Source organism: Epinephelus lanceolatus, chromosome 23, assembly GCF_041903045.1.
Source record: "Epinephelus lanceolatus isolate andai-2023 chromosome 23, ASM4190304v1, whole genome shotgun sequence".
Classification (NCBI taxonomy): Eukaryota; Metazoa; Chordata; class Actinopteri; order Perciformes; family Serranidae; genus Epinephelus; species Epinephelus lanceolatus.
In genome coordinates this window covers 21,652,501-21,679,506 of record NC_135756.1, presented here as the reverse complement: position 1 = coordinate 21,679,506, position 27,006 = coordinate 21,652,501, and the positions used below count along the sequence as shown (strand labels likewise).

General features: G+C 40.3%; 2 protein-coding genes across 12 annotated transcripts in view; one reads left to right on the top strand and one right to left on the bottom strand.

Moving 5' to 3' along the window:
* Positions 1–5,468: 5,468 nt before the first annotated feature.
* Positions 5,469–18,915, bottom strand: bcat1 (branched chain amino-acid transaminase 1, cytosolic). The gene is made up of 11 exons (XM_033614170.2): positions 18,827–18,915; positions 17,517–17,570; positions 15,205–15,399; positions 14,548–14,658; positions 14,246–14,365; positions 13,976–14,136; positions 13,633–13,775; positions 13,301–13,386; positions 13,068–13,208; positions 10,692–10,766; positions 5,469–6,414 (listed from the first exon to the last, which is right to left on the bottom strand). The coding sequence occupies exons 2-11, from the start codon at positions 17,541–17,543 to the stop codon at positions 6,367–6,369; spliced, it is 1,107 nt and encodes a 368-aa protein (XP_033470061.2). The 5' UTR covers positions 17,544–17,570; positions 18,827–18,915; the 3' UTR covers positions 5,469–6,366.
* Positions 17,259–27,006, top strand: part of lrmp (lymphoid-restricted membrane protein) — a 52,315-nt gene continuing 42,567 nt past the window's right edge. For 5 of the 11 annotated variants that reach the window (XM_033614166.2, XM_033614162.2, XM_033614164.2 and 2 more), the window contains exons 1-4: positions 19,369–19,523; positions 21,774–22,501; positions 24,178–24,288; positions 25,473–25,653. In XM_033614166.2, coding sequence (XP_033470057.2) covers positions 21,829–22,501; positions 24,178–24,288; positions 25,473–25,653 — 965 coding nt within the window. In that variant the 5' untranslated portion in view covers positions 19,369–19,523; positions 21,774–21,828. Of the gene's footprint in view, positions 17,395–19,368; positions 19,524–20,032; positions 20,052–21,773; positions 22,502–24,177; positions 24,289–25,472; positions 25,654–27,006 lie in introns of those variants that run through there. The other 6 variants (XM_033614167.2, XM_078165267.1, XM_078165268.1 and 3 more) reach the window with 3 other exon arrangements.

Genomic DNA, 27,006 nt, shown 5'->3' with positions numbered 1-27,006 from the left:
CTTCCTCCTCTGAGTGTGCAGCGAATGTGTGAAGTTCTGGAAACAGAGACTGACCACTCGTGTGCCCTTCAGCATCAGCAGCCATCGCTCCTCTCTCTGCTCCCTCATTAGGGATTCTGAGAGAAACAGAACAGAGACAAGCAGACACACACACACACACACACACACACATACGTATACAGGCACTACACTCACAGAACACACACACACGCAGTTTGATTCTAATTGCGTGACCCAAAGCCACTGATATCATCTGTTATGGTGTGAGACCACAGTCTCACCCAGCGCGGCCTCTGCAGTCACACCGCCTCCGAAGAGGACCGGAGGAGTGAGGGAAGGAGGAAGGGTAAAGAAAAGACAAATAGAAGACAAACTGGCCTGAGAAGGAAGGAGAAGAAGAGGGAGAGCACAACAACAACGACAAAAACACAAAGTGGCGCCGAGTTCATTAATTAGAATTTCAAATTGGACAAACTCAAGATGACAGCGTTGTGCTTGTCAAATCAGATCATGCCCCGGCGGGGTGAGAGAAAGGGAAGAGAGGGAAGGAGGCACACAGCTCAGAGCCAAATACCACTCTTAGTAGCTGAATGGGTGCCATCTCTCTCCCTCTCTTCCCCTCTCTGTCTTTCTCTCCATTTCCTCTGATTACGCCGACCGCCTCCCCTCTGTCCCCGCGTGAATGTCACGGCCGCCTTAACAAGAAGTGACAATTAAAACATCATCGGCGTCCTCGGGCTGAATGGGAGCAGCCTGCCGGGGTCCCTGCTTTCTGTGAGGGAGAGGCAGAGCAAGAATAAAAAAGATGGAGCAGCTGGAGGGAGAAATACTATGAGCTGAGAGAAACGGAGAGAGAGATACTTTGGCAATATATCCTCCACGAGTGTGCCAATAAAACTAAATAAATTGAACAGAGACAAATGTGTGTATGTTTGGATGTAAATGTATAAGGGACTGAACAAAGACAACAACCATGAGACATACGGTGCACATCATAAAGTCTTTAAATCAACATAATGACAAAGTCAGTGATACCTCGCCCAGAAATAAAAAACAAAACAAAAGTTTAAGTGATACAGAACTATCAGGACTATCAGGAAATCATATCTGTTGTTTTATTTCTTCACACTGTGTGAACTGTAATCAGATGTGATGAGCAGTTTTATGTTGGTAGAAAGGGTTTGTAGTTCTTATAGTCGTACTTAAACCAACACCATGTACTTTTGGGCATATTATGACTTGCAAAGGACCTCACCACCTCTCCTACATAGGAGCAAGACGCATAGACTTTTGTGGTGGTTTTTACCTCCTCTTTTTGTTGTTGATGCTTTGCATCTTCTTGTGGTAATTTTGTGTCATTTTTGATCATTTTGTGTCTCTGAGGCAATTTTGTGGTTGTTAAGTGGCTCTTTGTTGTCATTTTGCATCTTTTTGTTGTTGTTTTGCTATCATTTTTGTAGTAATTTTGTGTCTTTATTGGTTGCTTCGCATCTTTTTGTGGTGTCCTTTTGGTCATTTTGTGTCTCTGAGGCACTTGTTTATCTCTTTGAAGTCATTTTGTATCACCTTTTGGTTGTTTTGCCCTTCTTTTTCGTGTAATTTTGTGTCTTGTGTTGGTTGTTTTGTTTCTCTCTGGGGTTGTTTTTGCCTCTTTTAAAGTAATTTTAACTCTAAGTCATTTTGTACCTCTTTAGGGTTGTTTTGCTACCCTTACTGGATTCAATTTGTGTGTTGTCATTTTGCATTGGTAATTTTGTGTCTCTTTTTGTGTTCCTTTTTGATTGTTTTGTGTTTCTTTGTAGTCATTGTGTATCTCTTTGTGGTTGTTTTGCTACCTTTTTGTAGTACCTTTGTGTGTAGTCATTTAGCATGTCCTTGTTGTTGTTTTGCATCTTTTTGTGGTATTTTTTTTTCCACCTTTTTGTGTCTCTGAGGCAATTGTTACCTCCTCTTAGTTGTTTTGTGACTCTTTGAAGTCAGTTTGTATGTCTACGTGGTTGTTTTTTTCCTTCTCTTTGTAGCAATTCTGTGGCTTTTATTAGTTGTTTTATGTGTGGTTGTTTTGCCTCTTTTTGTAGTAATTTTGTCTTTTTTGGTCATTTTTTGTCTCTGAGGCGATTGATTGTCTCTTTGGAGTTATTTTTTGTCTTTTTTGGGGTGTTTTGTGTTTGTTTGTTGTCATTTCATAGCTCTTTGTAGTCGTTTTGCATCTTTTTGTGGTGATTTTGTGTCATTTTTGATTATATTGTGTCTCTGAGGCAATTGTTTATCTCTTTGAGGTCATTTTCTGTCTTTTTTGGTTGTTTTGTGTTTCTTTGTAGTCATTTTGTATCTCTTTGTGGTTGTGTTTCCACCAATTTGTTGTAATTTTGTGTATAGTCATTTTGCATCTCCTTGTTGTTTTGCATCTTTTTTGGGGTAATTTTGTGTCTTTTTTGATCTTTTTGTGTCTCTGGGGCAATTGTTATCTCTTCTTAGTTGTTTTGTGACTCTTTGAAGTCATTTTGTATCTCTAGGCGGTTGTTTTGCCCATCTTTTTGTAGTAATTTTGTGTCTTTTGTTGATTGTTTTGTGACTCTTTGTGATAGTTTTGCCTCTTTTCGCAGTAATGTTGTGTCTTTTTTGGTCATTTTTTGTCTCTGAGGCAATTGTTTGTCTCTGAAGTAATTTTGTGTCATTTTCTGTTGTTTTTTTTGTTTCTTTGTAGTCATTTTGTCCCTTTTTGTGGTTCTTTTGCATTCCTTCATAGTCATTTTGTATCTTGTTGTGGGTGTTTTGTTTCTTTTTGATCATTTTGCGTCTCTTTGTAGTTCTTTTGCATCTCTTTGTGGTCTTTTTGTTTCTCTTAATGGCTGTTTTCCCACTTTAGTGGTTATTTTGTGTCAATTTTTGGCACATTTGTGTCTCTGCAGTTCCTTTGCATCTCTTTGTGGTCTTTTTGAGTTTCTTTCTGGTAGCTTTGGCGTTCATTTAAGTGATATTTTGCAGGTGAAGACAAGGGGGACCCTGACACTGAGGGCCCCTGGTTCTCTGCCAGGCAGTAATAAGGACTCTATCCATGATTGGGGGAGAACAATACCAAAAAATTAAATCAAATATCACTACTTCTATGGCAAATATACCAAAGAAAAAACAGTCAAACCTCTGACTGTTAAATCAGCTCAGTGCCAGTGTCTCCATTACTTCACACCATCAGAGTTACTTTTACTTTTAAACACTTTTATATAGCTAGGAATTATTGCCTCGGAGGCTCGTCAGCTTGTTGAGAAGAAAAGCAACTTGTCCAATCAACACTTGTCAACTGAAAGTACATATCAATGAAATAACAACTCAAATTTGCTTTTTAGTGCTCCTGGAACGGTTTCAGTAGAACTAACATCCAACATGCCCTTAAACTACATGTCCTCACCTGTCGAGATGTCATTTAGATTAGATTAGATGTCATTTTAATGATCCCTGTGGGCAAATAATGGAGCAAAGAGCTTAATTTATAGCTAATAATAATTAAACAAACTGTTGTGAGCGTTTAATTGCAGGGAAACACAAACAGTCTAAAGAAAGAGAAAGAATCTAGAGGAGAGTATAAGACATTTAGATACTTGATGTGGTAATTTCACCAGTGGCCTAGATAAAGCAGGCTAGATGGTGTTTGGCATTTTGAAGTATGTGTTTTATGTATGTGTGAGTGTGTGCGTGTGTGTGTGTGCGCGCGCATTCACTGGGCTCTACACCAGCTGTGCCACTGCGCACAAGGAAAGAGCTGGCGCCAAAATGAGCTGTCTTCACAAAGAGCCAAAAATCATCCAGCACGCAACTGGGCACCCCCTTACACACACACGCGCACACGCACACCCACACCCACACACACACACACACAGAGGCAGACATACAGACAAGTCCTCAGTTAATGAGGCATGAACTTTGTAGTGGACACAGTTTACCTCCTGAGTTTTCATTTTTAAACTAATACAGTGTATCCTGAATTATGTTGCGTGTGTGTTTGTGTGTGTGTGTGTGTGTGTGTGTGTGTGTGTACAAGCACATGTGTGTGCAGAGCCAAACAGCCAAGGGCTCTCCGGTTTGATGGCTTTCTGTTATGACTCCATTATGCTGATGGCTTTGGTTCTGTTCCAAGTTCTCTGAATGTGTGTGTGTGTTCGCGTGAGTGTGTGTGTGTGTGTGTGTGTGTGTGTGTGTGTGTGTGTGTGTAGGGTGGCAAGAAAACACTTTCACTCCTTAACATCATTAAGGATTGGGGAAGTTTCTCTGCAAAACCTGGCTCGTCCCTAAAGTTCCCGAACCTTTGGAAAGTACGACACGGACATCGTACAGGAACTAAACATAGTCCCTGGTTCTGTCTGTCCAAATGCAAGTGTAGTTCCTATAAAGGTTCTTGGTCCCCTGGGAAAGTTCCTGGGGTGGTAGTGCCCAACATATCCTCATACAACAGTTGGTATGATATCTTACTAAAATGCACATACTGTGGTTCGTATGGTATCTAATAACTTAGCGGAAAAAGGAATTAGGGCAGATTTGGTTTAGGAAAAGAATCATGGATGAGCATCGTCACCTGGTTCAGGTCAAAACAAAAGGGAACTAAATTTGTTACTCAGGTCTTGAAGTGTACACAATAAATAACATTTGATGTAAAGTTATGTAGGTCATGTTTAGGAAAGGAGGCTAGGGTCAGGAATGTAAAGTTATGTAGGGTAGGTTTCTGAAAAGAAACATGGTTGAGTGTCGTTGTTACAAACTTAACAAAACATGACGATATACCTTAAAATAACTCAAAACTCACTTGGTTTCACATGGCACAAGAACATGTTTGACCCATCCATCACACCAAACTGCTGTCTTACATGGACTTTTGTATTTTAGTACTTCCTTCTTTCCCTCCGTCAGTACATCGGCCACATGATTGCAGCCTTCACATTTACGTGGGTTGTATACAAATTACTGGCTCATGATTACATGCCCCCATAGTGCCTCAAGCGAGGGAGTTCAAGTATCTCAGGGTCTTGTTTAAGAGTGAGGGTAGAATGGTGCGTGAGATGGATCGGCAGTCTGGTGTGGCCTTTGGTCCATCTATGTCCCAGCACTCACCTATGGTCATGAGCTCTGGGTAGTGACCGAAAGAATGAGATCGCAGATACAAGCAGCTGAGGTGCCCTCCCGTTGGAGGTGTTTCAGGCACACCTAACTGGTATGAGGCCCCGGGGCAGACCCAGAACACGCTGGAGGGATAGAATGTCTCATCTGGCCTGAGAATGCCTCGGGCCCCCCAGGAGGAGCTGGAAAGCATTGCTGGGGAGAGAGATGTCTGGGGTGCTTTGCTCGGCCTGCTGCCCCCATGACCCGGCCCCAGATAAGCGGTGAAAATGGATGAATGATTACATGTTATACATGTATTCTGGTACTTTTATTTTTGTAGGTATGAATAGTACATAAGAACAACCAGAAATCCCCTATGCTGGGTAAAAATGATTATTTATTGACGAACATTAACATAATATTTTACCTCCAGAGCAAAATGCATCATACAGTAATCAGCATAAAACTTACAGTAGTCAAAGGGAAGGTCCCTTTTAAATGAGCGCAAATATGCAATGGTGGGCTAAACTTTTCTTGTGCATTATTTACAGTAAGACATTCACACACATTTTGGGCCATCTCACAAAGTATATTCTTTCAATGAATGACTGATGAATACTATTTGTCCAGTACTACTGACTTAATAATGAGTTCCATGAAGTAGTAAAGAAACTTCTGTGTGTTACTTCAGGTTTCCCATCACACTAGTTTAATTTTATGTGTTTAAAAAGTTTCTATTAACATGACAAATGTGTAAAACTTTGAGACATTAGCATGAGCTCTGAAATGATTAAAAAATGGAGCACTCAGGAAAACTGTCTGAAACTTTGAGCCAGCACGATTCTTAATTGTTTTCATGCCATAACCATATGAAGGTTAATTACTTATGGTCCTCTTGTAGATGCTTTGTAACTCTTACACAAGTGATATGAAATTCTCTGTAACTCTAAAAACTCATACTTCTCTTTTCAAGTTTGATCACAGCCACAGCTGTAATGCTGGATGTTGGTGGTGGTGGCTGCGTTACTGTAAGCTATTGTGCAGTATTGCATGAGACATTAGCCTACTTTTGTTAATTATTTTGGACAGTTGTGTGTTTGTCATTAATTTAAGCTCAAAAGGAGGTAAAGTGGTACGACACACTTGCCGCAGAGCCAGCATATTGCAGTGAGACAACAAATATTGCACAAACATAGTTGTCTGATTAATGTACATGTACAGTAGTCTTTGGTTGTTGCATAACTGTATGTCCTCCTTGTTCATATACAGGCTTCTTTACTGCTGCTCCATCAGGATGGTCCAGTCGCTGGGCGTGCGTCCATACTGTAAGAGAACAAAGGTCATGAAAAGGTGACGAGAAAGTCTTCCTGGGGCCTGAGCGGTAAAACAAAAAATTCATGTCGCTAAGCACCAAACTTCTCTCGCCCGTCGCTGCTTAATTGCGAGCAAAACACAAATCAAAAAATGAAATCAAATATCCGTAAGCAAATCTGCAAACTCAGCCACTGACAGAACACAACATAACAGAGCAAAGGAACTATAATAAAAATCAAAACAAAATGTTCCCCAATCCGTGACAGCCGCAGAGACAAATCCAATTATTTGTGTCTCATGTTGCAAATTTGTTCTAATGGTCGAAGTGAGAAAGTAAATAAACGCCTGCGAAGGGGAAACAAAAGAATGTGATTTCTAATTAACTTGAAAGAGGAACAGCAGGGCGACTTAGTAAACCCATCTTTCATCTGCTGCCTCAGACCACTCGTTTGTTTGTTGCACAATGTTGTCTTCAAGAGGGGCGGGAGGAGGAGTGTGTGTGGGGGGATAACACTGCACTGCTTCCCTCCAAATGAAATGTCAACAGATTTAACAGCGCTGCGGAAGGAGCGCGGCGTTTTCCAGCGTTTTGTCGATTTTATTGTTCATTAAGCTCTGCTGCCGCCCATTCTACCCCCCTCCGCACCAAATCTTCCTCCTCCTCCTCCTCTCCCACTTGTTCGAGGCTTCATTTGCAGCATCTTGGCTTTGAAGATCACAAAAGGCTGAGGCAATAATTGGGTTTGTGCAATTACAGCGAGCTTAATGAGAGAATTCAGGAGTTTGTCTTGCCCCTATCTCCAACTCTCCACACTCCGCCATTAGGAAGGCAACTGTCTCCCTCTTCGGCTCTGTCTCTCTCTGAAGCACCGAGGAAGATGTTATCGGATATAAAGTGTATGTGGTTAACACATTCATAACAAACACTGTGCATGCACACAAGGCCTGGATGATGGAGAGGGCAGATATGCTAATCGCCCTGACCAGAAAGACAAAACAACAACAACACAGATAAGGCACAAGAAGTAAACATAGTGAGAGACAAAGAAAAAGACAACAAGTTGAAGAGATAATCAATTAATCAAAGTGTTTAGAGGACGTTTAGGAGATCAGGAAGATTAAAAAAATGAAGGACACTTCTTGCTTGTGTCATCTGGACATGTGAGCCTGCAGGGCAACCAGTACAACTCAACTCAGTCAAAGTTTATGATTCGTAATCAGCTTCTTGTCTTCAAAAAAGCAAAGCAAGGACACACTGACCTTTAATGCAGCACCAGGAATATTTGTGAAAACGCTGGTAGTCAGATATTACAAATATCTTTACAGATTCAAATCATTTTGTTCAGCTTAGTTCAAAAATTTTAAATTACTAACAACATGTACTTCATTTCTTCAGGCCTGACTGTATTAAGTATTCAGATCCTTTTCTTGAGTAACATCACTGATACGACAATGTCTTTTTTGAAATGGTAGATAAGTAGGCCTCTTTGGGCCTCAAATAGTTACTGAAATGAAACCATCTGAGAAGCTGTGGAGTAAAAGTCTAAAAAATAAAATACACGTACCTCAACACAATGCATCAGCATTCATTATAGGCAATAATTAATGTTGATGCATGCTGGATTGGTACTTCTTCAATGCATCAACATCAATTATTTTTAGTTATTCTCAGACATGACAGATTTGTGACACTGACTCGGCCTTATCTGGGGTGGCTGTGGCTCAGGTGGTAGAGCACATCGTCTTCTAATTGGAAGCTGTGTGTGTGTGTTAGCAGGTGTATGGTAGTACCTTGTATGGTAGCCTTGGCCATGTGACTCGTAGTGTAAAAAGCGCTATGAGTGGTCAGATGACTAGAAAGGCGCAATACAAGTGCAGGTCTATTTACCATCTCACGTCAGTCACCAGCAGTCCAGTACCACTGACACCGGACCAGCTTGACCACACTTGACACATGAGATAGATGTTGAAAAATTGAAATGTCTGGAATATTTTTAAAATTTGCGAAGATAAGCCCCAAAAGTTGAATGCCAGATATTCCAAAGGAAACTGGTATATATCACAAATCTACAATGAGCTTGGCAAATCACCTGAAAACTAACGGTTAGCTGCAAAGTATTCTTTTTTTTTTCAGCAATCATGGCTAATGTTATTGCCACCTGCATGCTAACTAAGAGGCTAACTGCCACGTTAGTCTAGGTGCATCTACTGACAGCTTATGTTTCTCACCAAAGCTTGATAGACAAAAACGGGTAATCTTCAAGATGGCCGGAAAATGTGCAGTGAGCCTAAATGTGAAAGCTAAAAGTGAACAGCAATCTGCAACACTGTTATTATATCATGATTGTGTGTGGGCTACAATGTAAAGAGCAACTACAGTGTTGATTCAGTACGCTCAGTTTAGCTTAAGGATTCAATGTTTTACAGATTTGTTTGTTAATGTGCTGAAAACGTCTAGTTATCTTTTGTCTGTTAACAAGGTATAATAATATCAATAACTTTATTTGTAGAGCACTTTTCAAGCTGCGCAAAGTGCTTTCCAAGGTGAAGAAAAATACAAAACAAAAGTGATTATAATTAAACATAAGCATATGCATACTATACATATGCCTACACCAACATATACACACTTAAACACATATATACCTGTAAGCATGCAGACATTTACAAACACATACACTCTAACTCAACTATCAGGAAAGGACAATCTGCAAAAGTATGTTTTCAGACAAGATTTAAAGACGTGAACAGAGTCAGCTGATCTGATGCTCAGTGGGAGCCTGTTCCAAAGTCGAGAGCAAGAACTGAGAAGCCTGGACTCTGGAACAGTTAGAAGACCCAGACAAGCAGACCTGAGGGGCCTGTTTGGACAGTACAGTGTGAGGAGCTCAGTTATATACTCTGGTGCCAGATCATTGAGACTAGAAACTAATGCAGGGAGGCCAAAATAGGTGTGATGCGTCAAGTCTAGCTGCTGAATTTTGGTCGGTTTGGATCTGATGTATAACTCGATCGCTCAGACAGGTGAACAAGGCATTACAGTAATTAAGGTGAGAGGATACGAGAGCCATGTATGATTTACTCCATGTTATTGAAGGACTGAAGTGATCTACATTTGGAGATGTTGCTCAGCTGGTAAAAACAAGACTGGACTACATTCTTTACATGTTGCTCCAGGGTCAAGTTACTGACTAGATGCACACCCAGATTTTTTTACACCTGCTTTTATGTTCGGAGTGAGGGGACTGACAAGTGGCTGATGAGATCTTAAGAGCTTTTTCATGTCATATAAGCACCTATGAAGAATAATAAGTTACAGATCTGGCAGATGTTAAAAACAGGAAGACATAAACAGAACAAGTTATGTACTGAGTGTGTCGCCACATAGGAATGGGGTTAATTTTGCTATTTGTTGCGACCCTTGACTCAAATGAGCAGAAATATTTGGTGTAGTGATGGTAATCATATGAGGGCCTTCCTCAGTACAAGTGAGATAATAAGGATTACACTGGAGCTCATACCCCTACTAATAATAGGCTCATTACACAGCACAATAACAGAAAGTCAGCTATACATAACATGCTCATTAACACAAATTAAGCCCTCAGCAAAGAACATTATGAATCTGTTTAAACCTGTAGCGCTGCAAAGGCTGCAGAGATGCCGTGTTTGTAGGCCATGTACAATATTACCAAGTCATTACTCATTACCTAATAAGATATTTCACTTATTATGTACTCGCAGGCAAGATAATGCAAGCAGTGGGTGTACAATGAATGAGGACCAATGGCGGTTTGTTAAAAGGAAAACAACTTAATACTTTTATCTCACTGAGTTACATAATAACCACTCAGATAACCATCCAGTAATGCAATTATGAGGGGAATATTTGTTTTTGTTAGATCTCGCCTTTCATCGACCATATTTTTAATTTAGTGAGTCAACAGTTGTATTCATTTGTCTTTTTCAGTGAGGCCTCTTTATTGTTGGTTAGCGAGCGCTAACGAGGCAGACATGTGACAGGCATTGTCATTCAGCACCAAAATTACTGCCACTCATGTTTCTTTTGTTTTGTAGCGGGCTGTTCTTCCTTCCTTTTCTCCTACACATCACATCACTGAACGCTTAATTTAAAGTAACCTATTACTGCATGAGAATAGAGTCCTGAGGGTGACAGGAGTGTAAAGAACACAGATGTTCAACCAGCTGTTACTGAGCTCGGGGAGACATCTGTGGGACGTACGTGTGTGTCTGTACAGTATATGTGCGTCTGTGCATCCACCAACCTGTATATCTGTGAGTTCCTTTGCTATCCGAGAGGTCAGCAGTGAGTCTTTATCCTGACAGGGGAGATGCAAGTCCTAAACCACACAGAAACAAACAACATTAATATTTTAATCGGTTTCATGACTTGACTTGCTACTTTATATAAATCACAAGAACACTGAGATTATTAAGTTAAGATATTATGATATTAACACAAAAAGCCAGAGGGTTCTGACAACCATGCAAAGATGAAACTGCCCACATGGTCACAAGAGACCCAGAGCCTCAGTCTTTAAAGTACTGAGCTTCTAACATATTACTACTTTGTATTAAAATACACTTCTTTCATATGAAAAATGTAATGTAATAAAGGTAGCAAACTTTTTTACAGTATAACTAAAATAAAAGGCTCAAGACACAAAGTCCAACTAAGCAGCTGGTTAGCTTAGCTTAGCATTGAGATGGAAGTCAAGGGCAAACAGGTAGCCTGGTTCTGTCCCAAAGTAAATAAGTCTGCCTGCCAGCACCTCTTAGCAAATTAGCGTGTTACCTTTGTTTACTCTGACAACAACCAAAGTGCTAATAGTCTAATTGTGTTTTTGTGCTAGATTATTTCCTGGCCAGGGGCAGTTACTTCCTGAAGTCTCGTCACCAGTAGGGGTGGGGGAAATAATGGATTCTTAGATGCATCACGATGCGGATGTGGACGATTTAGCATTGATTCACAAACATCAATTATCAATTACCTAAATATTTGTTACTAATTTGATGGTGACAGAATAAAAGAGGCGGAACTCAACCATGAGAGTGGCTCAGCACCCAGACAGTTTGCTAGACAACTGTGAAGTATATTCTGAATATTTTCTATGCCATCACCCAGATACAGCAGCGATTAGCAATAACATAAACATATGTGACCAGCTGGCCAAAAATGCTGCAGCGTAAAACAATTAAAACCAGCTCTGTGGTGAAGAAAACAACACAGCGAAGCACTCCACATCTCCCTCATTTTGTTATTCTCATACAGGTACTTTCAAATGAATTAATTCATCAATTAATGCAGCTGACATTTTAAAATAAATAAGCTGCGGGCCATTTATTATTCAATAGTACATAGTAATTTCATACTATTTTAGTATATTTTAGAAAATACTGGACACTACGGCAGCATAAATAGCCCAGAGTGGATTAGCGTGAGAAAACACAGATGGATACAATCCAACTGGCACTCCCTGTTTTAAAAGTTATAGTATGGAAGCATTTTGGCACAAAGGTTGAATGGAAAAGAGACCTGGACAAGAGTCTTGTTGAATGCAGGAACTTTCATCTTTTTATTCAGATATGGGTCATTACAAATACAGTACACTATGTTTTAAAAGTAGCAAGAAGTCACACAGTTAATAAAAAAAAGGTCACGGTCAAGGTCAAGTCCAGCAGCGTACAAAATAAATAATATTAAGATAGACTAATAATAAATAATGAAATAACCTAAAAGCCTATGTTAAATACAACACATAGTCATAAAACCAAGCAGCATGTTAAAGTGCGTAATAGTGCATCAACAGCTGCAAGCAGTCACAGCGGTGTAAGTGCAGAGGACAGACTTAAGCCAAAGAGTTCATAAACCTCACAGCCTCTGGGAAGAAGCTACACTTTAGCCTCGTTGTTCGTGCTTTGAGGCTGCACATGTGTAGAAATAAAGAATGTTGAAGCATTGAGATGCATCGATAGTCGCTTTCTAATTGAATTGCTGCCCTCTGAAATGTAATCTAATCAAATTTTGACGTGCCTGGACATCCCCACCCCTAGTTGTCACTGACTGGTTGTATGTACTACATACTGTGTTCGTCTGTAGTATCTAGCCTCAACAACCCTGACCTCAAATTCTAAGATGGCTGCTCTGTGCATCATTGATAGTGAAAGCTGTAGTAATACACTGTTTTCCAGCAATTACATCATTACATTTTTGTGTCCCATTAAATCAGTTGTACACACACTCCTGTCCAACCTCAATATGTGGAAGCCTATATATATTGGAGATTCCCTTTCTGAGTTTGGTATCTCATCTTACTCTACAAAAAGTGGAAAAAAAGCACTTTACAAAATGTTGAACTATTCCTTTTAAAGCATAATAATATACATATAATATAAGCTATAGTGTACAATCTGTAGATGATTTTAATTAATATCCATGGCTGTGCTCATCTCAAGATCACATGAAAAATAATTAAATGTTTGAGAAAAACATTTTCCAGTTCTGCCACATGGTCTCCTTGTTATTGTCAGGACACAGTGAGTGACAGATCCCAAGCAGAGCACACTGTGATTCACTAAGAAGGCTTTTAATATACAATCAGAAAATCAGACAGTATTAAATACAGGCTGCTGTCTCTTACCTCTCCCTGGTAAACGATGTGTCCTATGGGACAGACCATGGAGGCAGTACCAGAGCCAAACATCTCTTTGACCCGCTGCTGCTTCAGAGCAGAGCACAGCTGGCTCATGGTCAGGTAGCGCTCTGTCACCTTAATCTCACCCTGGACACAGAAGAGAGCGGAGGGACCAGATGAAATGTGAAACTGGAATATTTATCCATGCATGTTGACCTTTATGGTTATGTCTTTCTCACCCATTTCCTGGTCAGTTCCAGGATGCTCTGTCGGGTTACACCTGGGAGGATGATGCCGTCCAGAGGTGGAGTTGCAAGTTCCTCCTCTGAGAAACAATGAATTATTACATAGCACAAAACAAAACCTAAAATATTTTAGGGCAAGCTGGTTTCCTGGAGATGCTGTATGCAGTTATGTTGTAGTGGCATTGTTCTGCCAGTAGAGGTTAAATTTGTACAACATTTTGTATCCAAAGCACATTGCTTGCATCTGTGTTGCTGACTGAAGGTAAACCAACAACCCCTTTGACAACCTGTGATCAACCAAGTGGGGTTCTGATAGTGCAACTAACCTCCATCCTCATTGATCCAGTGCAGGAAGACATTCATGGTGCCTGCCTCAGTGATCTGGTGGTCCTCTCCATACAGCCACAGCGTCTGCTGACAACCATGACTCACTGCTTCATACTGGGCAGACAGAGAACAGCCGTAGTTCCTGCAGAAAAACAAAGCAACAAACAATTTTAGTAATAATTACTTGCTATAATACTGTGCAATGAAAGTAAGGAAATTATTGCCCCATCTGATCACCTCTAGAATAAAATTCTACAGGCACCACTGTGCACCTCACACAACCATAGTTGAATGCATTCAACAGTATGTGCAACAGTATTCATACAGTATGTGCCTACCCACCCTCCCATCTTGCAGTCTCCAGTTCCTCCTCTCCAGGCCCGTGTATACTTTGGGTCGGCCCAAATGGATACTGATTTTGGCTCACCGTCGAAGTAAGAGCCCACTTGACACATGATCACATACAGAAGGGCATTGGCAGGCTTCTTCAGACCCAGACATTGCTACCGGGAACACATAAACACAAAGAAATGTATTTAAAATTTAATTTATTTAAAAAGGATAATCCGTCCATCTCCACACATTATTGCAGCACCTCACCATCCTCCTTACCTCAGTGCCAATAAATGTTGGTCTAATGTAGAGACTGGCTCTTTCTAAGTTAGGAACCCAGTCCTGGTCGATCTCTACCAGCCGTCTGATACACTCCAGGAGCTCTAACTGATCAAAGGCCTGGAGATGGAGAGAGGTGGAGAGCAGAGGGTAGTTATGGCACTTCAATGACATATCAGAAGTGGAAGGTTCAGCCGAACTTGCTGCTGAGGTTACGATTTGAAGGCAAAAACAGTCCCTTGTTCATCACTGTCACGTATCCTTTCATTCATCCATCCATTCATTACTCAAATACATCTTACAGGTAGACAAGCTCTCTTTGCAGAGGTGGCCATGCGTTTCATGTTGAGCATCGGCCTGAAGAGACGCACTTTGTTGTCAACCCCACGGTACGCCTTAAGCCCTTCAAACAGCTGAGGAGATGAGGAGAGGAGAGGAGAGGAGAGGAAACATTTGGGAAATCACAGGCCAATAAAACAAAACGTTAAAGGTTTATGTCTCAAAATGAAGATCTAAATGCTGTTTCAAAACCCCCTCCATGCTGCCAGGAATACAATTCTGGTGGAGATATACAAAATGAACCATTGATTGAACCATTGTCATTTTTGTGTTAGCCACTATAGCTCTCCTACACACTTGGTGCATGGGATGTTTCAATTGGTTGCAGTCTGCAACCTCACCACTAGATGTCACTAAATCCTAAACTAGACCTTTAAACATCCATTATTCATTTGGTGCAATGTGAGACTAGGTTTAATACCTTGTTCATCTTCATATTTACTTTAACTTTGCTGTAACTAGTTTTTGTGTTTTGACGTTGGTCCTGACTAAACCCTTTGTACTGCAGTCAGACCAGTCAGGTCAGTCTCTTGAAACAATGTAGGACATATCAAATCCTTTTCCACAACAGACAGGTACAAAGAGTCAGGCTAAAGTTAAATTCTTCCTTGTTAGTGTACCTGTATGGCGTAATGTAGTGACGGAGAGGCTGGGTGGAGTGACAGGTTTCCAAAGGGCTTGATGACTGGAGCCTTCCAGCCTTCACTCTCACTCCACTCTATGGTCAGCATGTGGTCAGAGAAGGCGGAACCGAAGGAAAGCACATCCGGTTTGGGCTTTAGAGTCGAGGACAACTCAACAACAAGGTCAGCTGCCTGTGTACAGAACAGAAGAGAAAATAGTGACGTTAAAGAAAAAGGTGTTCATGTAACTTATACAGGCACGTACACAGAAATGGCTGGGCCCCTGAAAAGGAGAGGGGGTTTCCACGAAACTGGCTAGATTTTACTGAAGCAGCAATATACAAAATGTTTGTTTTTGTTGTTTTGATGAGAAATGGTGAACATTTTGTTGGATGAATATCCTCCATGCCCCCCTGGTAGCTGGTCCTCAAAAAGCTGTCCCCCTTTTCCCCCCTAGGTGTGCGTTGTGCTGAACGTCCAGAGTGACATCTGTCACCAACTATAAGCTTCAGCCCAAAACATCCATCCATCCATCCATTTTCAATCACTTATCCGAAGCTGGGTAATGGGACAGTAGGCTGAGCAAAGTATTTCAGACGCCCTTCTCCCCAGCAATGCTGTCCAGCTCCTCCTGACATGCCTGGAACACCTCTAACGGGAGGGGCCCAAAACATTTTTTGAAAAATATACCCTCCAAGTATACTTCATCTTTTCTTTGTGACTTACTAAATCGCTTGAAAGTGCAGAGTGCTGACCATAAGTCTCATTGACTCACAAGTAATCTAAACTTGACTTTTTAGGAGTAAGGCGCAAGAATATATCATTTGAAACTTCAAAATCATTATCATCATCAAAATCATATCACAAACCAAAGGACCAAGAGACCATTTAACTTGATGCCTGTAATTCCAATTCTTTTCAAATCTGTGTTTTTCCAGCAGGGGTTGCTGTAACACAGACAGTGTGACAGTCTAATCCAAAGATTACCTCAAGTAACATGAGCCACAGTTCACCCATCGGTGACCAAACTGCTCCAAAAGCAGACAACAGAGCGGTGACATGGTAACATCAATGAGACAACGACAAACAGACAGAACTGTAATCAAAAAACAGGGTGCTACTTTATCTGCACTGAAGCTGTCTTTCTAAACTACTCCATTTAGAGGTCAAAGGTCATGGTTAGATACAGAATAGCATCTCAGTGGTTTAAATCTGAGTCCAATCTCTGTGTCCCCATACTATATTCGTGACACTAACAGCAGGTTGAGGAAGTATGTGTCATATTTATCGAGAACAAGTGCTGTTCTTTCCTGCTGTTCTGCAAGACTGAGTTACTGTATCTGATCCTTGTTTTCAAGAGACATGTGATCCTTGTTTTAAAGAGACACCTCTTCCTTGTCTGCCACTCAGTCAGTTATCTGTTCCAACTAGCTTGGATTAGACTGGCTCTTTATTCCCTCCCTCCTGGTGCACCATAATCCCAGATTACAGTGCTGGAAAGTGGCAGGTGACCAAAGTATAACACCGTGTGAAAGTGGTCAAAGTAATGTTTTTTTTCCTACTGTACTTGTTGTCTCTGATTATTTTGTCAGTGTCACACCAAACACTCATATTCATATTAACAAGCTCCATTGTTTGAAGTTCCTTTTTGAAAGTTTGTCTTCTCATGTTTACGTAAATTCTGCAAACCAGAGTCAACACTCATCCTTATGCGGGTGTGTCTGTGTGGGTGTTCACGTCTGCACGTCTGTTCTAATCTCCACCTGAGCCTGCTGTCTGCTGCTCACGCATTCAGGGTCAGAAAACAAGCAAAGCTCCAGCTACTTAGCATGAGCTGGGAAAGTGGATTCTGCTGAGCAGGCTGCAGTAGGAGGAAGAGGAGTACAGGAGTGGACACTGGATGTGTCCTTGCCTTGAAAAAATGGCAAAAACACGGACACAATTCTGTTTAAAGAGACATGAAGAGTCAAATTAATAGTCTGGAATATCCATTGGATATGTTTTTCATGTGTTTCTTGTCATAGTAAAAACACAGTTGAATGATTGTGGCTCTCAAGGCCGTTCACTGCTGCTCATGACAACATGAGGACAAGGAGCAGTGCTGGACTATCTTCTATGAGGAGCTACAGGGGGGATTTTTAAGTGTCAGGAAGCCAAGGAATCATCAAGATGCTGCAGCAATTGAGGGTAGGTGCTTTCAAATCATAGCAGCAGCAGCCTTAATTAACATCTATAACAGGTTAGAGCATACCATGCATTCTACAAACAGCCAAACAGCCACTATACATTTGCATAACTTGTTCCTGTACCTTAAAGCTTGGAATGTTGTCAGCCATTGAGATGGTGGAACCGTTGCTGCTTTCCTGAAGAGAAAGAGAAAAGAAAAAATGAAGAAATTGCAATATAAATACAAATGTAGGCATACACTCTTTTTTTTTCAAAGATGAGCTCAAGCATATTTACAACTAAACAAACTGTATGACTAAACAAATAGCATTACCAGTGTAAGGGATGCTACTTTGAAAGCTTTGCAACCTACCAGTTACTTCACACCTAACTACGGCAAAGCTACCCAAGGGAGACATCTAGTTTGGTTACCTAAAGCTACTAAGAAAAGGTAGCTCAAACTACTTTGTAAAAAAAAAAATAGACAAAATATAATAGAAAAAGTCACATGCCAGCAAAAAAATGCCACTCAACTGAACTTATTGCATTGGAAGGTACAAGGAATGTCAGCTTTGGTTTTGTACGTCCTGCCCTCCAGAGTCCAGGTGGGAGTACTGCACTAAGCAGGATTACACAGCTAGCCAGGTAACTTTGAAAATAGCTGTGTCACAACTTCTCTGACCATTTCTTAATAAACAGCAATATACTTGCGTAATGAGTAACTGTGTTCAAAGGGGGTTTAATTACAGTAGAGAAGCAGTGGTAAAATAAAAAATAAAGTCATTTTTCCTTTTATAGCCTTAAAGTTTTAATCATTTATGATACAAAAAATGGTAAAAAAGTAATTTAAATTTAATTTAAATTACTATCTAAATATAATTGCAGTTGGACAACCTGCGAGCTGCTGCAAAATATAGGTGTTTTAATCACATGTAGTCACCACTCCCCAGCATTACATTGCATCTGGATGGTGTTACACCATTGGCATAACCTGACGAACAGGACTAAACAACTCCTTGAGCCAGTTTTATGTAAGTCTGAACAATAAACCTTATTGTCACTTCATATTAGTCGTGTGTGAGTTCACATAATGTTTCTCACAAGAACATTTTGCAAACATATTCCTGTTTAAAGTCTATATAACTGCTGTCTCTGGTCTTTGATGTCAGTGTGGGACATCACTACAGCTCTTTATTGTCCACCAGTATCAAATATATTTTTAAATGCAGGTGTAAATAATGTTTGAATAACACTGGCCTTCACAAACTACATATGGAATTAGGCTGAGAGTAAATGCTGCTTGATAGGAGCATTAACTAGTCTCATGTGTGAGAAACACATCAGTAATTGTCTGTTTTAATACAAACTTACAACTAGATTAAAGCACAACCTATATTTAGTCCTAATATTCACACACACGTCATCTAGGAGTCAGTATTCTATGATCAATTACCTTGAGAGCAGGAGAGACGTCTGACTGGCAGGTTGGTGTGATGCAAGTTAAACCGCCTGTGCACCTACAGGTCTGCTCTGCTAAACCGCTTACTGTTTGCTCAGGTTGAAACCAGCCCCATTACTCCGTTGTCATGACACCCAAACATGCAAATTAACCCAATTAATTTTGCAACACCTCTGGCATGTTGACACTTGAGTGCATCAATGGCTCGATATCATTATTATAATGAATTTTTATGTATTTTCTGCTTTTGTTTATTTTATTTTACAGACTGTTACTAAAATGTGAGGAACTTTCTCTGTGAGTGTTGTAGGGAGTCGGTTAGTTGTAGTGGAGACACTTAAAATGGGGTCCGACTATGCACAGGAAAAAAAATATTTTTTTTATATTCATCCTAAAATAACCCACCTTAAATGAGAAATTGTCTTGTAGTTTATGAAACTGGGTGCTGTGTCCCCTTCGAGCCGCAGGGAGGGGGTGCTGTCTCATTTTCAGAGCCGTGAACACCCACTGATATTTTAACTCTTTCTGTCTCGAGCGCTCAGCTTCAAACTACCTGCGCGCGTGCTCTGTGTGTGTGTGTGCGCCCGGACACTTGGTCAAACATTTCGTCGTGGATATTTGCTCTTACAAGCGTTAACGAGGCGACAATGTCCTGCTAGCCCCGAGGCTATTTGAGAGATTAACACAAAAGGTGGGTTTTAAAGACTTAGTGTTTAGGTGTGTGTTTGTATGGAGATAAATGTACCCTCGAGCCGCTAACGATTTTTTTTTTTTTTTTTAAAATAACGTTATTCCTGTTGCTGTCGAAGCTGCACTCCTTTAGCATCTAAACCCTTTAATGTATGTGTTTTGCTTATTATTTTATATCAAGAGTAGCTTATTCTAAAAATGTACTGTGCTGAAATTAATTGTGATATCCGTATCATTTTTAATTAAGCTAAAACTAGATATTAATCGAAATACATGCTTTTGGGTTCAAAGTTCGTCACCAAACTTTAATTAATTAGCCCGCTTGCACACCTGTAGTCCAAGCATCATGGTCCCTATTGAGACAAGACGTCAGTGTCATTGGCTTCAGTTTATTTTTAAATGCATTCACTTTAATTTAACAATTTTTTTGGTTCCTTAAACATCACGTTAGTCATTAAGAGGCTCTGGTCAGATTCTCTGTATAGTCCCTTTGTGTCCTAAAGAAGTTGGCAACAAAGTTTTTGTTGAGGTACCTCTGATTGGATTAAGTTACCATTGAATATCCTTTCTCTGTCTCACCTTAAAACAGACTGCATCTCTCTGTTACAGATTAAGCCTTCTTTATATTGTGTTCAGTCCAAGGTCATACTCATTTTTTCTTTTTCTGTTTAGTTCATTTGTTGAATTGTTGTTTTATTGTGTCATATTACACTGTGTCTTGTACTGTTCTGTCTCCATTTGTTTTGTGAATGTCAATTTAGGACACCCTTGACGAGATAATGCATCTCAAGGGGTTTATCCTAATATGATAAATTTCTTTTTATTTGCTTTAATCTTCTGTCACATTGAGAATGTAGTACAAAACCTTGTGGACTAGTTTGCATAAATTTGGATTATATCTTACATGGTGTCTTCAGGTCCTTAAAACGTCTGAAAATGTCTTAAATTCAGATTCGATGTGTCTTAAATATTCTTAAATATTTGCGGTCACATCACCACGAAAATAATGTTTGTTTGGGACCCCCCTTGAAAATGAGATGATGCATCTCAAGGAGTTAATCCTAATATGGTGAATTTCTATTTATTTGCTTTGCTCTATTTATATTGAGGAGGTAGGATTGATAACCCAAAACCTTGTGGATTGGTTTGCATGATGAGTAACATCTTTGGACTCTTATCATACTTTACAGGGCATCTACAGGTCCTTAAAACGTCTTAAAATGTCTTTAACTGTCTTAAATTATCTTAATATAAGGCCTTAAAAGGTCTTACATTGCTTTAAATTTAGATTCAATGGGGCTTAAATATTTTCAGTCGCATTACCACAAAAATTTCTGCAGCCTGACAGATCCAATTACAATTATTGGACAGACCGAAGGATTGCAGTAATAAATAGCATTAATGACAGCGATGTGATTTTGTTTCCTTTTACATTAAACACAATTAACTTAAACTTATTGTCAGTTTTCCTTATTGTTCATTTTGAACTGACATCAGTGTCACACACACGTCTATAATGTGTATTTCCATTGCAGGTTTAGTCTTACATTTCATATAATGTGGTCCTAAAAAGTATTGAATTTAACTTGGTTAGACACCTGTAGACACCCTGACTTTAGTGTGTGGTCCCTTTATTAACTAAGCTGTGTCTGTAGTTGAGGGAGGTTATCATTTGATCATCCCATCTATCCCTGTTTTCTTTCCTCTCCATCTTTTTCCTTTGTTTAGTCTTTTATTGCCTACTGCTTGTTTTATAGTACTCACCACATGAACCCCTTCTATGATAGTTGCAGAATGCTAGAACTAATAACTATTTGGCATTGGGTGGCTTGTATCACCCCATAGCTGTCATTTTTTTATATCAGGCTACTTTATATTGGTCCAATATTACCAATTATTCTCTGTTTGCCTTGTCTTTATTGGGTTTTCACACTGCAGCTAAACCTACTCATTTTCTGCCTCTCTCCCTGGAGTTATCAAATCAGGGAACCAGTCTGATATAGGCTGAATGTGCCAGTTATCCAGGACATTATGGTGTTATGCATAGGTGTAGATTTTGGGGGGGAAATAGGGGACAGGTCATTCTCATTATTTAGAACGTGCAAATAAAAACATTAAAGTAGCAGACGTCATTTCAACTATTATATCGATGGCTCTGTTTTTTTTTTTTAATATTTCTCTGTCCCTTTGTCTCTATTTTATGAACTCTGCATGCAATTAAACTGCACAATTTTTGCTTCTCTCTCCTCAGACTTCAGCCTCTCCTCTAGCCAGGAAGCCAGCACTGCAGCCCTGCCATCAGCAGCATGGACTATTACACGCCCCAGTCGAATCGTCGCCACAATCCCGTGGACAGCATCTGCCGCAAACTGCAGACCATTCAGTGGCGTGGTGACCGAGAGCCCAATTCACCTTTCAGAATTCCCAAACTCTCCTCCAGCAACTACGACAGCCCGCAGAGCGGCCTCAGACACAACCTGGAAACCATCCTGAAGAAAGGGACCCTCCATAGAGACGAAGGGGAGAGGGGGAAGGGGAGAGGGATGGGCATGCCGAGCTCTGCAGCTTCCCAGAGGAGCAGCCTGGGTCACTCTGTCCCTCTGTCCACCCCTTCCACCCAAGTGTGCACCCCCTCCACACCAACTAATATTACATACACTATCACTAGCACTATGGGTGAGAGGAGAGGTGCTGATGGGAGTGATTTAAGTCATATTAAGACATGGCAGAGGTATTGTTCGACGCCTGCAGCCCAGGCCAAAGACTCTCCTTACTTTACGTTCACACGAGGACCCCAGTCAGTGCAGCCAGAGAGCGAAAGGTCGAGCAGGAGCCCGCCTATGTGTCGTACCTTCACCCCAAACCACAGCACTGTCTCCTACAACCTCAACTTCTGCTCAGGGGATGTGGGGAACTCAACAGAGTGTGAGCTGCCGTACCCAGCTCTAGTTGTGAAAAGACTGTCGATGGGAGATGGAGGTAGGGAGGAGCGACTGCTGGCCAGTTAGCGGAGGGTATATGCAGGTATACAGGGTATATCCACCTCTTCTTCTGGCCATTTTAAGTAAACCCACCTATCAGCCCAAAAGCCATTGGAATATATAGGAGAATAGACCCACTCTCTCCTTGGTAACCTACCCATCTACCTAGTAGTACATCCACCTCATCAACTACCACTACATCACTGACTAGCAGCATACACAAAACAGATTAAGCATCAAAGTCCATCTTGATCCTGGAGACAGTAGTTTGACCAAAAAAAACCCCCTTAACTTAAAGCTTTTTTTTTTCAGAGCTTTCAGCCACATCTCATGGTCCTCATCAACAGGTGGAGCTTATATGCCTCGTGCAGGCGACAGTGTTTTTAGAATATGTAACTTCCTTGTAGCATCATCCTCTTTGAAGCATTGTCTGTTGTCATGGCTACATCAGCCTGGACAGACATGGATGTAAACAGTAACTGCAACTTGACTGGTTCACAGTGGTAATTCTAGTTCTGTTTGTGCTGAGCAAACTCCATCCACTGATAAGGAGTGTGAGATCTGGGTGAACATACTGAAAAAAGCTTGTAATGGACATAGGGTTAAGATTTATTTGTGAAACAAATGGATGATTTTATGTAAACGTCAGTTTAGTCTGCTGTGTAATAATGGCAGTGGCAAGAAATGCTTGACATTATGACTCCTGGACATATGCTTAAGGTTGTAGACTGGGGGTTTTGTATTTTGTATGAGAGGAAAGCAACATTTTTATTACCCCAGGTTTGAATGTCTAAACAAGGAATGTAGCAAAAAACTGCTGAATAGGAGCCTGATAATTAGAAGAAGACAAAGGTAATTCCCTCAAATTGGACACAAACATCCACTTGGACTCAACAATAGATCAATAGATTTGGGTTGTCAAGTTTAACTGTGACCTCACAAAACACATTTTTGGCCTTAATTCAAGAATTCATATGGTAATTATCACAAAATTTAACATAATTGTCTAATTGGATTAAACAATGGACATTTCATTCTTCACTGTGACATAATATTCTGTAAAAACACTTTTGTGGCCATTATTCATCGTTACAATTCAGGAACAGAAGGGGAGACATTTGGTTGGAAACTGAATTGGTGTCAAACTGTGATGACTGTAGAGATCTTTCATGTTGCTGGGTTGAAGATGAGTGTGAGGCATCCACGTTTTAGAATTTGTATCTTCTTTGCAGCAACATCCATATTTGAAGCATTGTCTGCTGTGGTAGTTCACAAAAAGCTCACTGGTTTGCTGATACGGAGCTTCAGGTGACTGTTGTTGCATCATGTGACGAAGCCCTCTATCAGTCATCTGTAGTGCACTGTAAAAATAGTCTCCAAAGTGAAGAAGGCATGTTTCCCAATGAGTTACAAATGAGGTTTGCGCAATGCAGTGTGACTGTTACCTTCTGTTGAGGCCCGTGTGTTGACTCTACTGGTGTCTTGTAACAACTCCATAAAGCAGCAAAGGAGCATGACCTTGCAGACATTTAAAAACGAGCTTTAAATTAGAATAGCTTGTGAGGCTTTCAAAGTTGTTGCTGTATCTTTATGGAAATGTATCATGTGCTCGCTTTGTTACGCAACTCAGTGCACCCTGCGTTTGGTTTGTTTGTGTTGCATATTCATGCTCAGGAACCTCAATGGCCTCTGACAACAAGAAGGAGAACATGGCAGAAATCAGCCTCATCTGTGAGGAGAATCTACTCGACACCATCTTCCACGCCTGTGACACCCAGCGCCGAGGTACACCCACACAGTGACTGGGTCACGCATGCAGTCTTCCAGCAATACGGCAGCCTAATGATTAATTTTAACTTGTCACTGAATAGTATCGCAGTGTGTTTTTCTTCGTAGAGGGCAGGAGTAATTCCCTCGGCTCCCGACAGTCATACAGTATCAGCATTGTCTCTGTCTTTCCTCTTGTGCCTTCTAGCATTTGCAGCACAATCTCTTCCATTTATTCCAGCACCCTTTAAGTTTCTCATCAGTTCACTGTGTTTCCTCAACATTTCAAAGCGACTCTTAAAAGCCTAATTGTGCAGCAGAGGTATGGGATATGCTTCCTTTAAAGAAGTACAAAGAACATGGTAATGTTTTTATTTGTTTGTAATCTGTCTGCCTCATTTTTAGGGTCCTTTTTTTTTTTTTACTACTTTTGAACAGCATGATTAGCATGTTTTTTCCCTTCACCTCTTCATTCTAAGTTGCAGTCTCTTGTTATCTGTGCTGTTCAGGAGATAAATGTATTTTTTGCTTCTTTTTTGTCCTCTTTGGTGCCATTTGTATGTGAAAAATAATTTCAAAAAGTATCCCTTTTGCATAGATGGCACTGAAATTGAAAAATGAAAGAAACTCTGTAGCTTCCATTAAAATGGAATTCAGCTGTGATTGGTTTGATTTAAGGTGTTGAATGAGTTTAATCACACTATGACTGTGGGAGCACATCAAAATTCCTGCCCAATTCAGCTATTATGTTGTATATGACATTGGGCAGTTTGGGGGAATACCACCATATGTAAACATTTGTAAATGGAGCATTGCAGGGGTTGAGTTTTAGTGAGAGAGGTAATGAATGGGAAGAATTTTTAATATTATGAATTTTAAAGAAATGGTCATTGGAGGCATTTTTATCAGTAGAAAAAGAACATGTCCACTGGTTAGACTACTGTGAAGGCTGAAGGGCTTTTTGAAAAGTGAATTGAGCATTAGAAATGTGTGAAACCATGTCCAAAAGTTAATCGTGATTCTTACTGTCGTTATGGTTACTGTTACTGCTACTGCTTCTGCTGCCTTCACCTATAACTGAATACAGACAGAAAGATTGAGGAGATGTGCACATTATATTATCCATCATAGTTCTAATGGGGTAACAGTATCTAAAGATGAATATTTTTCTGAAATGTCTCTGTGTTTTTGTCATCTTCCAGGTAAAGTGTACGTATCTCACATCGTGGACTACCTGCGGCACACCACCAGTCGCAGCTCAGAAGACAGCGGACTGGAGGACCTTTGCAACATGCTCGATCCAGAACACAAAGACGTTTCCATTGACCTGGATACGTACCATGCCGTCATGAAGGAGTGGATTGATGACTGCCGCAACAACGGGTACTGAAAAGCAGACCTCAGAATTTAAGGGCTTCATTCCAAAATGCTGATACCTTATACATCTGATCCTTGATTTAGAAATGGGAATTTTTAGGGTGGGTAGCTTGGTGAGTGAACATCCTGGAACATATTAAGTCAGGCTTTTGTTAGCAAGTTTTTTATCCAGCTGAAGTGACCTTAAAGGAACAGTTCACCCCCAAATGACCATTTGTGTGTCAGTTGCTCATCCCGTGAACTTTTTTTCTCTCATACCTCTGGTGAACGAAAAATCCAAAAATGGAAAAAGTTCTTGATCATTTTAAGTCATAGGGGTCCGTGTTTGACAATAACATAATTAAACCAAAACATATGTTTTCAAACTGTCACACAACTCATGAAGTATAGTCCAAGTCTCATTTATCCAGTCATATGCTTAGTGCTTCCCAAACAAACATGAGACAATTGAAAAGGGCTGTCTGGGAAGTACTGAGCATTAGGGGTGGACGATATGGCCCTACAATAATATTATGACATTCAGGGTATTTTTGCGAAAATAATATTCTTGACGATATGACAAATTAATGAATTAAGAAAATAGAATTACAACAAAATAAGTGATAGTTTTACAGTTTGCCTTCAAATATTCAGTAAAAATTAAACAAAAATGATCTTTCATTTCTTTAGTTTGTAAACAGCAACAGTAACTCAGAGCGAGATTCCGATTCTGTATACAATATTAGTAGCTCAACAAAATAAAATCTACCTCAAATTACACATATAAACAGCTCCCAAATAAAAAAAATGTACCCTGGGATCTATATATATAAATCGACAGGTGATTTCCTTCTTTTAGTAAAATCCTAAATGATTGAGTCATCATTTTTTTATTTTTCCACCTGGACCTTTATGCTTTGCCATTTATCCTCTAATCATCACACTGTAACCTGTGACAGGCTGTTATGATACCAGAACTATCGCATATTCACATATGTAGTTTTTTTGTCGAGCCGCGAACGACACGTAGGTAGGTTTACATTACCAAAGGTTTATGGCGAAAGAGAAGGGGGAGAGATGCAGTGCTGCTGCCAGAGGAGCTGCTGAATGAGTTCCCTCTGAGCGGTAGCTTGCCAAAAGAGTCTGAGAAGTCCGGGGCTGTTAATAAAACTTTCAGGACGCCACAGTTTATGACACACTGCTGAAGCTGCTCCTCTTTTTGGAACCATCGCGGAGTCGGTAATAATTTTGCTTGCAGCCATGCTTGTTGTTGCGGGTATCACAATATGAATTTTTCATATCATATTAAAAAAATTATACTGGTATTATCGTGAATGAGATGATATGGCACACCACTACTGCACATATGACTGGACAAAT

What these genes read in the sequence shown, in the direction of transcription:
- bcat1 (XM_033614170.2), bottom strand. Translation starts at nt 17,543, where the DNA reads ATGGCTGACAACATTCCAAGCTTTAAG. An exon ending in CAACATTTATTGGCACTGAG is followed by an intron (nt 14,137 to 14,245) that starts GTAAGGAGGATG and finishes TGTTCCCGGTAG; the next exon opens with CAATGTCTGGGTCTGAAGAA. An exon ending in CTGGATCAATGAGGATGGAG is followed by an intron (nt 13,387 to 13,632) that starts GTTAGTTGCACT and finishes ATTGTTTCTCAG; the next exon opens with AGGAGGAACTTGCAACTCCA.